The sequence below is a fragment of the Mycteria americana genome, chromosome 8, assembly GCF_035582795.1.
Source record: "Mycteria americana isolate JAX WOST 10 ecotype Jacksonville Zoo and Gardens chromosome 8, USCA_MyAme_1.0, whole genome shotgun sequence".
Lineage (NCBI taxonomy): Eukaryota > Metazoa > Chordata > Aves > Ciconiiformes > Ciconiidae > Mycteria > Mycteria americana.
The window spans coordinates 4877689-4894355 of NC_134372.1; the positions used below are offsets into that span (position 1 = coordinate 4877689).

At 44.1% G+C, this 16667-nt stretch overlaps 1 protein-coding gene across 1 annotated transcript; it reads left to right on the top strand.

The window, feature by feature from the left end:
* Positions 1 to 10643: 10643 nt before the first annotated feature.
* LOC142414103 (uncharacterized) lies at positions 10644 to 14022 on the top strand. The gene is made up of 7 exons (XM_075511002.1): positions 10644 to 10751; positions 10845 to 10889; positions 10994 to 11020; positions 11701 to 11829; positions 12824 to 12907; positions 13540 to 13580; positions 13803 to 14022. The coding sequence occupies exons 1-7, from the start codon at positions 10644 to 10646 to the stop codon at positions 14020 to 14022; spliced, it is 654 nt and encodes a 217-aa protein (XP_075367117.1).
* The last annotated feature ends 2645 nt before the right edge of the window (positions 14023 to 16667 follow it).

Here is a 16667-nt window from a genome sequence, read left to right on the forward strand (position 1 = left end):
CAAACACTTTTCAAATTTGGGTCTGTGGGATTTGGAGCAGACAATAGACGTGCCGATGGATTTTGGCTTCATTCCAGATCTCCTGGAATTTCATTACAATCCGTTCTGATTGTTGTGATTGTTTTGATAAGTGTATCAGAAAAAAAAATCTGAAAGGAGAATATTCTCTAACATTTTATAAGTTTTGAAATATCATCCTCACTAAAGTCCCTGCACAATATCCTTTCCTCCTTTGATCCATCCACACAGACCTGCAGTTAAGCCCTTTCAAAGTGTCTTGACTATCAACTCACAGTTTTACTCTTTCCCTCATAAACCTAGGGTTGCATAAAGGAGCAGCATTAAAAATATCTGATTAGAGAAACTTTTTTAGCAGTTAAATACTCAAGATTATTCTTGCCAGTCTTTGCTGTTTTCTGCAGTACATTACAAACCTCCTTCTTTCTTATTTCAAAAGCGTTGCCAAGAAGACCTGAAAGTCCTACTTTCCTGAGCCAAATCAGCAGTGTGGTGTTGGTGAGGGCTCAGCTGCTCTGACCGAAGACTCCTGTCCTGCACCTACCTGCTTTCTCTTCTGCCACAGACTTAGTCCCTGGAGGACTCTGAAAACTGCATCAGCTCAATCAAATCCAAACACCATTTTCTTATCAAATCTTTCACTTTGTTGACTAAGAGCACCTTCATAATTCCCATGGTGGTGTTGGGCCTTTTCACCGATGACATTCTTCCCATTGAGCCGAGAGAACAACTTACTTCCCTTACCCACACGAGTGAGAGATACCCAAACCCAGCCCACCTGACATCGGCCGAGGGAGCGTCTTTTGTACAACACTGCGCGTAATGCTTGACTTTTTTTGTGAACAAGGAAAGGAGGCGGTGTGGTGGGTGTGCAGGTGCTTTTTGTGTAGGAAGGTCTGGATTCCCACCAAATCCTAGCTTGCTTTCAGGATCAAAGAAATGGATGACTCCATCCATATGAACGGATACTGGTGTTTTACATCACAGAACTCTCCAGTTTGCCACAATTTAACACATTATCATGAAAAAATGCAAAGGGCTTCAGCAACTTCAGTTTGTTATCCAAGGTATAAATTAAACTGGGAAACAGGAGGATGTTAAGTTCAGAGACTAAGCTGCTATTTTTCTTCAGAAACAATAAATCAAGTCCACATTTCATACAGATGGCTGCCTATTAATTTACCTAACTCGCCTTGTGTAGCCCTCCAGGGACTTGCTAGAGGTATCTCGTTAGACCTTCTGATCTCCCTGACATGACAGTCCAGCTTGCCAACTGCCAAATCCTGCAGACATCACTTTGCAGCCTTGAGAGACCATTACCAAAGGAAGTCTAAGGGATGCAGAGTTTATCCCAAACTATTCTCTAAAATACGCAGGCCAGCTTCAGACCTCCAGCTCTTTGCTGCAATCCCACTGAGACAAATGGGGCAGACCCAGGTCTCTCTCTGGTCTACCTCAGCCTTTCAATTATTCCAAGATCTTTTACATCATTATTATTTCTGTTTATGCTGTTAAATATCTCCATGCTTTATTTTCTAAGCATGGAGCTCCTGATGCCAAAACCCAAGAAGAACCAGCTCTGCTGGGACAAGAAGACTCTGGTGGCACTGGCAGAAGAGGCAGAGGGGTAACAGCCTCGCAGGCAGAGGGACACGCAGCATGGGGGAACAGGCTGGGACAACACTGTCCTCTGGGAAATGTATGGTTCCCCCCCCATCTGCCTCTGGAGAAGAAGAGCTCTGTGGAAAAAGCCCAGCAATGGCAGTTTTAGCAGATGCCCTCAATAAAGGTTTCTGAGGACAACCTGAAGCAGCCATCCACCTTTCCTCCACAAAAGGAGGAGAAGGAAAGAGAAACTCCCATATCCTCTTCCTTGGATGAATGGAGGAGTTGGCGACAAGACTTGAAAACCTCAGCAGAAAGTGCCTAAAAACTCAGGTCTGGAGCAGTACTCAGAAACGGGGTCCCCAACCTTGGGCTCCTTTTCACTGGGGCCCAAATTAAAACCAGAAGTATGGCTTCCCCTAAAACTGGCCTTAAAAAGTGGGAGAAACAGCTGGTGTTCCTTCATCTCAGGACTTGCAGTTGAGGAGGCTCACAGTGCCTTTGAGCTTGGCAAGAACACAGGGAACTGGTTTTGATAAACAATATGATAAAACTGATGAGCCTTCACACAAGTATTTGTTGCTGGCTGAATTTAAGGATTCATCCTTTCCATGTTACCTATTTTAATGCATATACATAAAACATGTTCTTTAGATGCATAATATCATGTGTCCAGGGATAACACTCGGGGAAACTGGTTTTTCAGTGCAAATAAATGGTGTTGCTTATCTGCCTGCATTATGTAAAATGGACCATGAATTAATTAAACTGATGAGATTTGCAACAAGCTGTGTATCTGAATGATCCTGCCAGAATGATCCTACGGGTTTGGTCTGTTCAGTGCCCCCGGGCATAAAGCCCTGAGACCCACGTTGGAGTTGCACGGTGATTTTTCCTGCTATTCTTCATCCGATTAAACCGGTTTTGAGACCGATGCCCAGGATTTCCTCGGACAAAACTCTCGTGTAACACACACCTGCCAGAAGGAGCTGTCAGGGAGAGCTGTGGACTACCCGGTGTCGAAAGGGAGCGGGGCAGAAAGCTTTTAATAGAAAAACATGAAAAGCAAGTGGGAAGTGGATAAAAAGCTTTGGCCACATGATGGCATCCTCGGCCGTGGCAGGGCACGGCCGTGTGCCGCTCGCTGGAGATGCCAGGCAATCTCTTTCTGTCTTGCTCCATTCAACCCCGAGTCCAGGTTTGCAGCCAGACCAGCACACGCTCCCTTCCCAAGAGGGCAGCCCCACGCCGGGCAGCATGCGGGTGATTTTTGGGGTGACCCTGCCCTGCCAATGTCTTCCCTAGCCCGGCAACGTGGGAGGCAAGCCCTGGCTGCACTGGTTAATCAGTGCATCGGGTCGTTAACATTCATCGACAAACCACGAGTGAGGCAAAGCAACGCCGGGCTGGAGCACGAGGGTTTTGAGGGTGACGGCAGCCCTGGCCACCACGCAGGAGGCCGGGCTGATGCTCAGCCAGGCACAGCAGGGTTGGGACAAGCAGCTTCTGAGGCACAGCACTTTGTGGTACGGTTGTATCCATCGCTGTGATTGATCACAGCGGAGCCCTGCACACAGAGCCCGATAAATAATTTAGTCTTGCTTTTGAAGTAGTCAGTGCGTGGCTGTGTCACCGAGGAAAGAGCTCCGGTGGTGGGGTTGGCTGATGCTGCAGGGGGTCAGCCCCATGTCTCGAAGATGAGGGATGGCAATTACAATTTATGCACACAGAGACTTGACAGGTCTGTGTCTTGTGAATGATTTTCTTTATGATATCTCAAATGCATTAATTTTTAGAGATAATATCATTATCCATTGATAGAAATTAGGATCTCTAAGGAATCCTCTTCATTATCCATTGATAGAAATTAGGATCTCTAAGGAATCCTCTTCATTATCCATTGATAGAAATTAGGATCTCTACGGAATCCTCTTCATTATTCATTGATAGAAATTAGGATCTCTACAGAATCCTCTTCATTATTCATTGATAGAAATTAGGATCTCTAAGGAATCCTCTTCAGGGACCTGCTGATGGATGTTTAAAACAGTGCCTTGCCTGGCAGGCAAACAGCTGATTCAGATCCCTTGTATGGGGCAGTGGTTGCACACATTGGTGGTTTTGTCCCTGAATTACACAAAAGAAAAATCCCCCGTGTCCATGTAATTCAGGATACGGACCTGCTCCTCTGTCAGTGCTGTGGCTGTAGTGACCTGCCGTCGGTGGCACGTTCCCCAGCACCACGCACGCTGGAGTGGGAGAAGCCATCTGCTTGATAGCTTGTTCACAGATGCTCACAGAGCCCCACATCTCTAAGATAAATGCAGTAAATCCTGAAATTGGTAAAAAATGAGAATGGAGACCAGAAGGACCAGGGATACCTATGTCTATGCTTTTCTTGCCTGGAATATGAAAGCATACTCAGACCTGTCATGCCTCAAATGAGTCTGTAATTGCCCGGCTTTCATGCCGCTGGTGGTGTTCCAGCTCTTACAACACCCCATATTACTTAATGAGATCCTGGCTGTGTAGCTGTTTTTCCCAGTTTATACGCTAAAAACTGGGAAAAACAGTTTTTTTTAAAAACTGTAGTTTTTAAAACTACACTTGAACATTATGTTCATAAGTGTAGTTTATGTTCAAGTGTAGTTTTAAACTACACTTTAGTGTAGTACCATGTACTACATGGTAGTGCCATGGAAGGAAAAAAGCTAACAGCAGCTTATTTTCCCGTTGGGAAAAAAAAAAAAAAGCCAAGCAAACAAACAGGAACCAATTTCCCAGTGAAAAGCTATTTTTCTGGACAACAGCCCTGACCTGGAGGAAGGTCTTTGGTGCTGGGAGAAGCCTCAGGGTGCCCATGGGGTGCGAGGTGGGAACAGGCTGGGGCTGCCCTCCAGCCAGTGGGCAAGCAGGGGGCCACCTCACCTCCGTGTTTCTGCATCCCCGCTGCTGCTGGGCACCTATAACATCCTTGCGTCCTTCTCCCGGGCAGGGTGCAGCTGACATCCCACATGACCACTCCCAGCGGTTTTAGTGCCTGTGATGGCTCCGGGCCAGGCTGAGATTTTCGCGTGCCTCGGGACTCCCTGCCCAGTGTTTCCACACCTCGGGGGAAGGCGAGATCACAGCTCCCATCTCAGTTTCTCTTTTTCTGTTGTACTCTGAGACAGAGGAGTAGGGGTGACGTCTTTGCAGGCATTAAGATATATCTCCTTGGTTTATCTGAAGTTCCTTGTTTTGTTATAGAGGTTGTTATAGTGGACATTTCTCTCCTACACATTGTATTCCTGTAAGCCAAGAAGGCCAATGCCTGTCTTGTACCTGTGAAGAAAAAGGTAAAGTGTAGATTCAGAAGAAATGGTGAGATCCAAGGAGAAAAGTGAGAAGTTCAAGTTGCTAAATTGAATATGAACTGCAAAAGAACAGCTTCCTTTCCCTAAAGCCATCTTCTGCCTATATAGGCTCCTATAGTGATGCATAGACTGATCAGTGCCAACTTAGATAAGTAGTATGTAAAGTATCCTTCCAGAGATAGGCTCCAAAGGGAATTAAGCCATGCAGTGAAGGGAAATTTAAGTAGTTACACTGGTTTTCAAAGCAGTTTTCCTAAACCGTAGATCCTGTGACAGCTCCAGAATCAGACACTAGTGGAACAACCAACCTGCTAAGAGCCATACATGCAGCAGAAGGAGAGTATCTTTTCAAGGGGGTCTCAGACATCCCATATGAGGCTTCACTGTTAAGATATAAAATGCTGGATACATCGAGAAATCCTTTCTTACTATAGGTGAAATAGTAAGGCTACTGGACTGTAGAACACCAAATCTCTGAAAAGAATATGAAGGTCCTCGTGAGTGATGGAGAAAGCAATGGATAACCTTGGGTCACAAGGAGAAACATTTGGAGAAACAAGAACCTTGCAACTGGGGAAGCACAGGCTGAGACTGCCCTGCTGCCAACACCTGGTGCTTCAAGACTGGCACCTACACAGCCTCCCCTGCTGTAAAAGCACCAGGATTTACATAGCTCATCTTCATGGGTTGGACCAGCTCATGGTCTATTCCCCCCCCATGGCTTTAGCACTAACGTAGCCTACTTTACACATAGTATAGAAAGTCCTGCCAACTCTTATGGAGAAGGGCCAGCCTATTCTTACTCATGCAACTAGGTGTGAACCAATATCCGTGCTTATTTCGTTATTAAATTGCGATCAAGCAGCCTGCAGGTGGTTTTTCAATGCCTCCTGCATGAGAAGCAAGCTGCAATGTGGGTCTGGCTGATGAAGAGCTCTAATGCAGCCACAGAGTGAATGCCTTGTGCTGTCTGTCTGTCCTGCATGTTCAACCTTCCTCTGCATGCTGTGCTGAGAGGAGAATCCAGCACCCAGGGACATCTCACAGTGGGATAAGCAAGGAAGGGTGAGTGGACTTATGATCTGAGAGCTCTGCAATGTTTCTCTTCCCTGATGTGAAAGCGGTCAGGCCCACAAAAGGGGATGCTGGATTGAGAGCAATGGCATCAAGAAAACCTTAAAGTACAAGACAAGTGGTGACCTTTATTGACAATTCCTGTTTTCCTCTGCTTACTTCTGGAGGCTGTTGGTTGTGAAATGCACTTGCAATATGTGCAATGCCCAGCATGGCTGGCATGTTGCTGTCAGGGCTTTTTGCTTTCAGATGCCTCAGCTCTTGCTAAATATCGTTGCAGCATGGAAAGCTTGGCTCCCCTGCTAGAAAACCCAGGAAAGCTCCGGTGACTACACTATTGCATGAAACAAGGATGACTCGCAGCTCTGAAGGTGTCCTCCCCCATCTCACAGCTCCTGAGCACCACTAGTTTTAGTTAGTTAGTTTAAATGGTTTCAAATTAATTAAAACTCTTCTGAAAGTAATGGGGGGGTCCATTACCTACAGAAGCTAACGTGAACCCTGAGGACGTCCCATGGTCCATCTGCTAGGACAGAGCAGAGCGTGTGGCTAGCAGGAGGTGCCACTGCCCTCTTCAAGCTGGCACATGAAATGTTCCCTGAGTTCATCTGGATTTTACACCTTTCTGTCATAGGCAATCTTGCTATTACTATGCTATGGTTTACCCTTTTGTGGAAGAATTAAAATGACCCTGTTTTCCTTTATTTCTACACTAGCTTATGTCATCTTTATCTAAAAGAAAGGAAAAAAAAATACTCCAAGCCCCCTTATCTCTGGAAAATGTAACTATCACTAGCATCTTCTTATTTGTGGTCTTGGCAAGCTCTTACATCTAGATCAGTGTACACAGCAAATATAAAACAAGCTGGTATGTTATCTTGGTATTTTTCTTCTACAAGGAATCCTTTTTCTACATTAAAGAAAACCCAAACTGTACAGAGTTTCTTGGAAACACTACAGTGGGATGCAAATTCTCTCATGAGAACTCAGAAGATCTAGAGGCTCATGCTGACCAGGCTGAAATAGTTATTTGGAAAGGGGTCATTTGTGCGACATTTTCAGTCAATCAACCTCTCATCAAAATAGGTGCATTAAAAGAGAGTATCTCCCAAAGTATTTACACATAAAAATGTACAGGACATTAGATGAGGATTTCCAAAAAAGCTGGAGGGAAGTGCCTGTAGGAGACCACAGAAATGTACTGGGAGAGTTTTGTGTGTTCACCTTTTCCAAATACCTGTTCTGGGCTGAAATCTTACAATCCTGTTACTGCAAAGTTTGATCCTGAACCAGGCACACCCAGCTGATGTTGGCACCTTGGTCTTGGCAGTACCCTTGGCTGAAGGAGCTCTCTGCCTCCTTCCTTACTCTGCTCGTCCACTGCATCCTTTAGCACGTGGGGAAGTGATATGAAGTACGGGGAGACAGGATCTGTTAACGCACGGTCCTGTCCCAGGCTGACCACAGCGAGTCTCCCCGCTCAGGTTTCCCAATGGCAATGTAGGGGATGTTTCTATGGGCTGACGCACCCACTACCTTTGACCTTGGTGACCTTTATTAAATATCCTGGTTTTCAGTTCTTCGTTTTGTTTCTGATTTTTTCATCCAGAAAGTTTAAAAGGGAAGAAAAAGTTTCAGAAAGACCAGACTGAGCATTGGTGGCTCCTCACTTTGACGACCAGCCTTCTGAGGCTTGTGGGTTTGCGACCCCAGAGGGAAGTGGACTCACACAGTCACCCTCCTACCTACTGCAATTTGGCTACTGAATTTATTATGAATTTGTTTCAGGTTTTTTGAGTGATGGTTGAAAAACCTCTATTTCCTCTCTACGTTTTGGCCTGTGTTGCTGAAGGAGAGATTAAGGGAGAGGAATAGAGGGAGAGCAGATGCCTAGACATGAGGATAGAAAACAAACTGCTGATCGTATTTAACGCACAAAGGACAACATATTTGTGAAAATACGTTGCCACAACTGGCCAGCAAGATGAAGACTTTTAAAATATCAAAACTAAGTGTTTAAAGATTATATTAAAAAGCCGATCTTTTTGCTGGGATGGCAGCAAATATTAATTTCCACAGTCTTTGGATCAGCCTCTAAATGCCAGAATAGAGCCTAAACTCCCCCAAAAGAAGCCGTAACCAGTGCCACTCACTTCTGTGCTGCTCTAACCAATACATGGAAAGTTCTTCCTCTGCCAGTTTGACTTCTGGTGATTTCTGATTCACTGTAAATTGAATACAGCTTCTCTGGTGATCTATTTGTCCTGGAGCAACAACAGCATGAGAGGGATTTCACTAGGCAATCAAAGAGAAACAAAAAGATGCAGAGATAGCACTGGCACCGCTGGCAGATAGAGACCGTGAGGAGGAACCTCAGGCTTGGGGAGCAGAGCAGGAGCCCTGGAAGCTCTGCCATTCTGATTTTCAACTAGCAACAAAAATACAGATCTTGTCCTTTTGGGCTATAGGCCTGGGAAGAAGTTATCTGATCTGCTTACTGTCCAGTGAACATAATTACATCTCAGGGATGGAAAGGTCCTAATTATGTATCTTGCATACAATTTATGCCACCAATCGCTTTCATTTACAGAGCATGGCAGCTGTGTTGAGACGTCATTCCTTAGGTGAAGAGGCCCCAGAGACCCTGCTAAGTATGTCAGATTTTGTAAAATCCTTGCGAAGACAGAGCGTAGCAGCTACTGGGCAAAATGGGATTTCTAATGAACATATTTTCCTTAAAAACAAGAAGCAGTAGAAACTCCTGGCTGTCACAAAGAGCCCCTTGCCCTTCTCTCCCCATGGCTTGTTACCATATTCCTTGCACAACCTTGGCTAAATCAAAGATGCTTGGGAATTTGTTCCTGTAAAACCACGTAAAATCATTTTTTTCAACCATCTGAGAAACCAAGCGCCCCACAAATGTTACACAACATTTATTTCCTTCAGGGATTTATGCTTTGAACTAATTGTTCTAGCTCTTGCCGTGGGGCTTTACTGGCTGAAGAAACAGAGAGCAGCACACCCATTGCTTTGCTTGAGCAAAACGCTGTTTCCTCAAGGGAGACCTACCTGTCACGGAAGTCTCTTTACTACTTTTCAAGGGAATCACAGGCTCTCGATCACAAATCAATGATTTTAGCCCTTCTCTAACAGCCCAGTGCCTTGAAAGATGCCACTGCCTGGCTCATGAATGCCATCCCTCCCCGTGATATACTTTTGTGCGTCTGTTGATCGTAACGTAGCCTGCTGCCAGCTTTAACTTGTCAAGGGAGGGTATCTGGCTTTTTCTAGGTATTCCCTGGGGCCTGTGTGAAAGCTGTAGCTGCCTAATGGGATGTACACTTCCGACACCACATCACCTGAGGGTGAACGTCAAAGAAAAGGCAGGGAGCATCTGCCCCAGCTCAGAGACGGTGCTCGGCGGGCAGGCAGCGAGGCAGGGCAGAGCAGCAGGCAGATCCTCCTCCGCTCCCGTGGTGTGCGGGCAGGCAGCGGAGCCACGCTCGGCCAGATGAATCCCTTGGCACTAGGAAAATGCCAGAGAAAAACCAGCACATTGCAACGCGGTGTTCTCTCTTTCCAGGACAGTTCCCAGAGAGATTGTGCTCATCCTTCAGCCAGACTGACCGGTGGAAGGCTCAAGCTTTTGGAGAAGATCTTCGAGGCATAATGGGATTTAAGGCATAACAGGAGGGAAGCTTAAAAGTCAACACTGGGGATCTAAAAGAAATCTGAAGGGCTACCACTTGCTCTGCTGAGAAAAGAAAACCTCTGTGGCCACAGAAAGCTCTCGCAGACATTCAGCCTGATTTGGAGACTCCATCCGAGACAATTTCCAAGTTAATACCCTTTTGGTCACCTAGGACTATTTTTGTATCCACTCCTTTCTGCTTAAAAAGGAACGGGTGGGATGCGACGTTGCAGTCAGTGTTTGCACTCTGAGGGCGCGACTTATCTGCACACTGGTGCACTTGCACTTGGCAAGGGTGGGATCGCAGCCAAGGACTATGGGATCGCTCTCTGGACGCGGCAGCTGTAACTCAGCGTGACAACTTCCGCGGGCACCGCTCCACAACTCCGTCCGTTTGTCTGTCTGCTCAACAGACCCCTGCAGCATTACCAACTTTCTTTGAGAAAGGTCCTGCTTTGAATCCAGGGGGAAGGCAGCTTGCAGCCTGTCAGTTTGTCTTCTCAGGAACTTTGGCAATGCTGAGCATTATTGTCTCTTCACTTTCATGGAACCATAATTTACATAAGCACAGGGGACAAAACCCACATCTGAAAAAAAAATGCTTTCGTAGATTTTTAACCATTGTTTCCTGTTGGGGTGTGATATCATAATGTTCAAATTAATCACTCCTGAGGCACATCTGTGAATTTCCGCAGTACTAAAGAAAAGTCACTGCAGTAGGTGACTCAATTCCACGTTTGATTTCGCTAAAATGCTGTCCAAGCTAGTGGGAAAAAATAGTGGGCACCTGGTATCAGTTTTATAATTGGGTTTTTCCATATTAGAATGGGAATTTTGTGAAGACTCAATTAAAAGGAGTGTCCTCCTATTCTTCTGCCACCCATCAGACTGAGTTGCACATGAATGCCAGCATGCTGCCATACCTACTCTTCACTTGTTTGCTGCTCTCTGTGCAAGCACAGAGTTGCAATGTCCACGAAATTATCCGGCATACAAATAATCTACTTGTAAGTGGCTCTTTAGCACCTTAATTCTGTAAAAATGCATGCTTGTAAAGGAGATGATAATAAATACTGATTGCTCACTTGTTATTCTTTCAGCGGGAAAGTTCTGTAAGTTGCTCATGTAGGGAGACAGCTGCCAGTGTGAGTACCTCGCTTTTGAGAATATCATGAAACTAAACAAAAATGTACTTTTGTGTTGAATGCTAGCGATGCTGGATTTTAATGCTCACTCTTTTCATTTTCAGTCATGTCCATGTCTTCCCATTGCTGAGGTAAGTCTATTTTTTTTTAAGCTACTGCAGTTGTTAAAGAAGTTCAGTATTAACTGAGTTTAGGTTTGTTCACTTTGCTCTTTATATAACTTTTGCTTTCGGTTATGAGGAAGATTTTAATACACTAGTAGCAGCAAAACTGAGCTTGAGTGGTGGGGAGGGAAGCAGAAGTCCTCCCATTATCAGTGCAATCAGAACCATACCCGGAGTCAGGCAAAAGTCCTCTGTTGGCTTGACTGACAAATCAAGAGAGGCAGGTTTTTGCTTTGAAAAATCTCCGCAAGACCTTGTTTTATGGTTAGGTGCCTAAATACTGAGTGAACCCGGGCCAGAGATGTCTGGCCTCAGATGCTCAGCTCTAGGTGTATCCAAAAACCATTTCATTTTTGTAAGCCTCCTCAGATATGGTAAAACCCAGCATTAGCTGAAACTATACTTCAAAGAGGTCACTTTTACCGTTTGAGGTTATCTGAGAGATGTGACAGGTGCTTCTTACGCCATACATGATGATTCGGTGTTTCACAACGCCCTCAAAGTTCTTGTAGCAGTTTTCAATAGAATGCAAAATATGTTATGTTTAATTGGGACACGCTGCCATGTTTAGGAATACGTATTTCTTCTTTCTCTAGATAAACACAAAATGCATTCTAGCTTTTTCTAACGCCTTCTTCATTTAACAGCCTGGGCACGAATTGGCATGCTTTGTGGAAGGAACCGAATACATGCGGAAAAACAACATATCTTCAAAAGCAGTAACTGAAAGGCTTAATCTAACCTTTCAGGCTCAGCTGGACAGAAAACTCTGTAAAGTAAGACTTTTCTTACTTTTCTATAGATCTTTGCCTGTCTTTCACAAGAGAAAGGATTTTTTATAATTTAAACATTTGTAGCTAAGCGTGTGATTAATTTTAAATGTGTTTTAAATACTTATTTTATGCAGGAGCCAGATACGATACCTGCAACATGCATGAGGCAATAGAAAGCTATTAAAATTGGCAGAGGAAGCAGGGAGATGGGTTCTGGCCCACTGTGCCCTTTCCTTTCTCCAAACCCCTTTAGCATGAGGAACCACAGATCTCTGGGAGAGGAACTTTATTTAAATTGCTTTTCTATTTTCCTTTCTCAAAATGTGTATCTACGCTAATGGTGTAAAACCAGAGAGTAGATGTGTAGAAGCGGCATGGCTGGGGACAGGCAGGCAGAAACATCCTTCTCTTCTGGAGCATTAATTCTGCCTAAGCTGCAGTTTCTTCAAGGATGCTCGGGCATGAAATACTGCTGTGACCTACAGCATCTTCAAACTTGTGATGGTGTTCAGGAAGACTCCTGCATCCCCAGATGCCTTTTCTGAGGCAGTGAAACACCCTTTATTTACATACTGAGCAAAACTGTTGTGTAATTCAATGAGACACAGAAGATGCTGCTGCTGCAGCGTCTCGAACTCCTTTAGGCCAGCTTCAAACTTGCAAGGGGGAATATTATTAGAATGGCATTGCAACACCGAGCAGACCACTGCCCTAGTCTTACCCAGCTCCTCATACCGCTCTGTCTGCCCTGTTTTCCAGGTTGAAACAGCCTCGTTTAAATTACTTCAGCTGTCACTATATGACAGTGCAGCTGTCACCTTGTTAGTCACCACGAAAAGCCATTCTTACACTAACTGCTCAAGGAACAGTTCTTTAGGAATTGTTTTTGAGAACCTTGCTTAGCTCCAAAGAATACATATTTTAACTGTTTCATCGAAATCCTTTATTTTTTATAAAATCTTTGGTAACCCAATCTTTGTTCTTTCTTCCATCACAGAGCCTGGCACGCGGGGATCAATGCCAGTACAAGACCAAGGGAAATGTGAAGGAATTTTTGAACAAAATCCTGAGAACCTATCAAGCAATCAGTAAACCTAGAGCTTAAAAAAAAACATTAAAAAAGCTTTAAAAAAATGCAAAACTCTTCGATAAGAAGGGGGAACAGAAAAGTTATTTATTGTATTTATTGTCCACCTGAATTATAAAAGATAGAAATAACAACTGCTAAACCAATAAAACTGTAATTTACATGAGCACCAAAAGTATTCAAGAGTCTTCATTTTATATGTTTTGTACGTGGTAAAAGGTTTGAACATCCTGTTTTCGTACCAGCAGGTATCAAAATACTTCTCCAAAGCTCTGGTCCAACAATTTCACTCATATGAATGCTACAGCAAAATGCACGCTCTGACCACTGTGTAGCATCAGAAATATCTGCGGACTTGCGATTCAAACAGAAATGCTGTGTTTTCTTCCTGCATCATTTTTATTTTTTGATAATATCTACACACCATGAATAAGTCGCTTAGCTTCTTTCTCGCAAGGTTGCAGATTTTCCTGCCCATAGCCACTTTTTTTTTTTCTTCTAAATATTCAGTAGTAGAGAACTCATGAACATTTTAACATACAAAAGCAAGACCATACCCAGGGTTAATTACAAGTTCTTAATGGGCTTGTGTATTCGGAACACGTGGACAACTGTTTCCTTCTCAGGACATATTTAACACTGGCTTTGAAGATCTTTCTGTAGTGCCGTGAGCTCAGATATGCTTCTCTATCACCTCTCTACTCAGCTCAACAGATACAAAAGAGGCAAAAAGAGGGAGCTTTGCTGGAAAAAAAAAAAAACATGTAAGGGGAGACGCTTATCTCGGCCACCTATTCCAGCCTTACCAGTAGTTTCTTAGGTCTCTTCACACAAGGGAAAATCCCAAACAGATGAGAGAAGGTCAGATTTCACCTCCTTTGTGCCTCAGAGGAACAAAAGAGACGAGGCTAACATCTGTAACAGGGCTGGCCTTTCAGATGGAGGACCTTAAAAGACCTCCAACCACGTCATTTCTTCACCACCTCGGCTGGAGCATGGTGGATTTCTCAGACTTCAAGGAACAGACACGGGCATATAATTCCCTTTCTTTTTTCAGCATTAAGTGTGATATTGATGGGATGAACATGTTTCTGGGATCAAAAGCATGATGGAAATGCTCATCAACTACATTATTATTCTTAAGGTTTCCATTAATATGGGTTTGGGGAAAAGAGAGAACCAGATTCTAGAAAACACACCTGATATAACTATATAAAAGGAGTTTACACTTATGTAATATATATCAGATCAAATGCATTTCTTGATGTGCTTCTGCCACCTGGTTCAAATATGATAAGAAGATAATAAATATTAAAATATAAAAGACTATTTCTGTGGTAACACCTATGCAGATGAAACCAAGAAATAAAACAACTATTTCATCTTTCTCACATTTTCAGATCTTCCTACATTTTCTACTCCAAATTCAGCTCAGACAGCTTTCTCCTAAATAACCATTTTTTTTTATTCTAGTGCAAAGAAAAATCATCCACATTTCTGACAAATAAGCAGGATGCTTACACATGCTCCTGCCCTTGAACAGAAGAAAAAGGACATTAACATCCATAGATCTTAGTGCATCTAGTGCTTAGTATGATGGCAAGTCTCAAATTTCCAAATATTGCCTCAGCAAATACCGATATATCTGTCTTGTTAGTATTTTCCAAGTGCAAGTCCAAGCTATTTCACTGTTTCCAGGATGCTTTGATTTTCATATCTTTGTGTGTGCAGTTCACCAGCATTGTCTCTAGTCATAATCTGTAGCAAGCATAAAATCTGAAAAATGTTGATTCATTTTTATAGATGAGCAAAAGACTTCCCAGGTCCTAGGACTGCAGACAGCTGCTCTAAACTGTGTGTTTTCAGCAAGTGCAAGGAAAAAGAGAATTCTTTGTCTAATACTTTTACTCTCAAAACGACTTCAGTAGCTTTATGAAATAGATACAGTAATTGTGAAATTGCGGCACAAGCAAAAGACACATCATAAATTCAGTTCTGCCCAACAGAAGCTGGCAAAAATCAAACACAGTCAGTCAGCTTCCAGTCAAATCAGTTCTGCAAGACAGGAATAGGAAACTCTCCCACAGAATTTGAAAAACCAACCAAACTTACTAAACTGCAGAAGATACCTCTGCAAAATACCTGCTCATCTGAGGCCTTCGTTTGCAATCCGTGCGAGAGAAATGATCGCTGTGTGCTTAAAGCATTCAGTGCAGAGCTGTGCAACTTGAAATAAGTGCCTCGGCTGCTGTCTGTCATTGTACACATACCCCTCGCATCTGTGAGCTGGAGCCAAGTGTTTGCTTGCACCGGTGACCTCCCCCAAACCCCTGCGATCTAGAGTCCAGGAAAGGTGACAGTCCTCCACCCTCGAGCAGTTTAGCTCTCTGCCTCCCCACAGGCACATGCACATCTTCTCCGTGGGACTCTAATGCCCTGCGAGGCTTTCCCAGCCGCTGGGCAGCCCTGTGGGAAGGGCTGGATGTCTCGCCGCAGGACCGAACATCCCTTCAGCCAGCCCCTGAGTAGATGTGGGACCCTTCAGATGCTTGTGGGCCTCTTCTCTCTCTCTCTCTCTCTCTCGTTTTGAAAACAAAAGAAAACTAATCCATTGAGTTCATTACTGTAACAAGTACCTTTTTCTGTTATCTCAATTATCTTTCTCTCGCAGCTCTCTAGCAGGACGTGTCATACTACACTCTGATGGGGAGGATGTGGCATAGAGCAGGGGGGACAGAGGAGGTGAAGAAGGTCAGACATTTGGTATACGAAATGACTTGTCTGCACGACTAGATTCCATTGAGGAATAGATTTACAATGGGGAATTGATAATCAACTGTGATTTTAGGGAAGAGCCCTTCTTCCAACCATTCAAACCTGCCCAGGTGTCCACGGCAAGGTGCGTGCTTGTCTTCAAGTATGTAGAGTTCCACACGTGCCTTGCTTCTGCGACTCACATCAGGAAAAGGAGGCTCTGAACACTGTTTGCTTTATGATTTCTGAGACAGAAACTCTCGATATCTGAGGATGCAAGGCAGGAGTGTCTGCTTGCTACAAAGTGGAAAGAAACACCATTATCTCTGTAGGTAGCACCTCTTTCTTCGGGAATGTCTGTTGCATGAGGGTTAAGTGTTGGGGATGTGGAGACCAATTCCATAGCACATATCACCACAACTGTATGATTTTTTTCCCCATTAGCATGAAGTAATGTTAAACTGTATGCTAGGGGTGGCCCAAAGGCACTTGAGAAGCTACTTTACTCTTCAGCAAGGAAGAATTCTCCCAATCCTGCTACACCATCCAGCACACAACCCCTTCTTTGAAAGGTATTTGCTGACAGTAGTCAGCCAGAATCCCATTCTCAAGATCTGCAGGTCCGCAGCAGTATTTTCTGTTTTAGTTCAGGCATCCACTTAGTAGCATGGCTATCACAAAACTTACAGCGCTGCCTTCAGAAACCTGACTAGGACAGCTTTATGTGCTTGAGTGTCTGCTACAACACTTATCAAGGCAGAAGTACAGCAGCAGAGCCAAAGCTCTTGTGCTCCAGTCCACTATCCCTAATTTTACGTAACTCCATGACCTGCTGCAGGACAATCCCAAGCCCTAAGCGGTGTCAAAGACCTAATCAGAAGCTGTCTACAATGACAGACAGGAGATCGCTGGTTTAGAAGGTATTTTTGGAGGGACTAGAACTGCCCCAGTGCATCTGGTATGTTCTTGTTTTTTTCTGAGTCTCTTGCACCCCTTTAAG

What these genes read in the sequence shown, in the direction of transcription:
- LOC142414103 (XM_075511002.1), top strand. Translation starts at nt 10,644, where the DNA reads ATGAATGCCAGCATGCTGCCATACCTACTCTTCACTTGTTTGCTGCTC. An exon ending in GTAGGGAGACAGCTGCCAGT is followed by an intron (nt 10,890 to 10,993) that starts GTGAGTACCTCG and finishes TTTCATTTTCAG; the next exon opens with TCATGTCCATGTCTTCCCAT. An exon ending in TGGACAGAAAACTCTGTAAA is followed by an intron (nt 11,830 to 12,823) that starts GTAAGACTTTTC and finishes CTTCCATCACAG; the next exon opens with AGCCTGGCACGCGGGGATCA.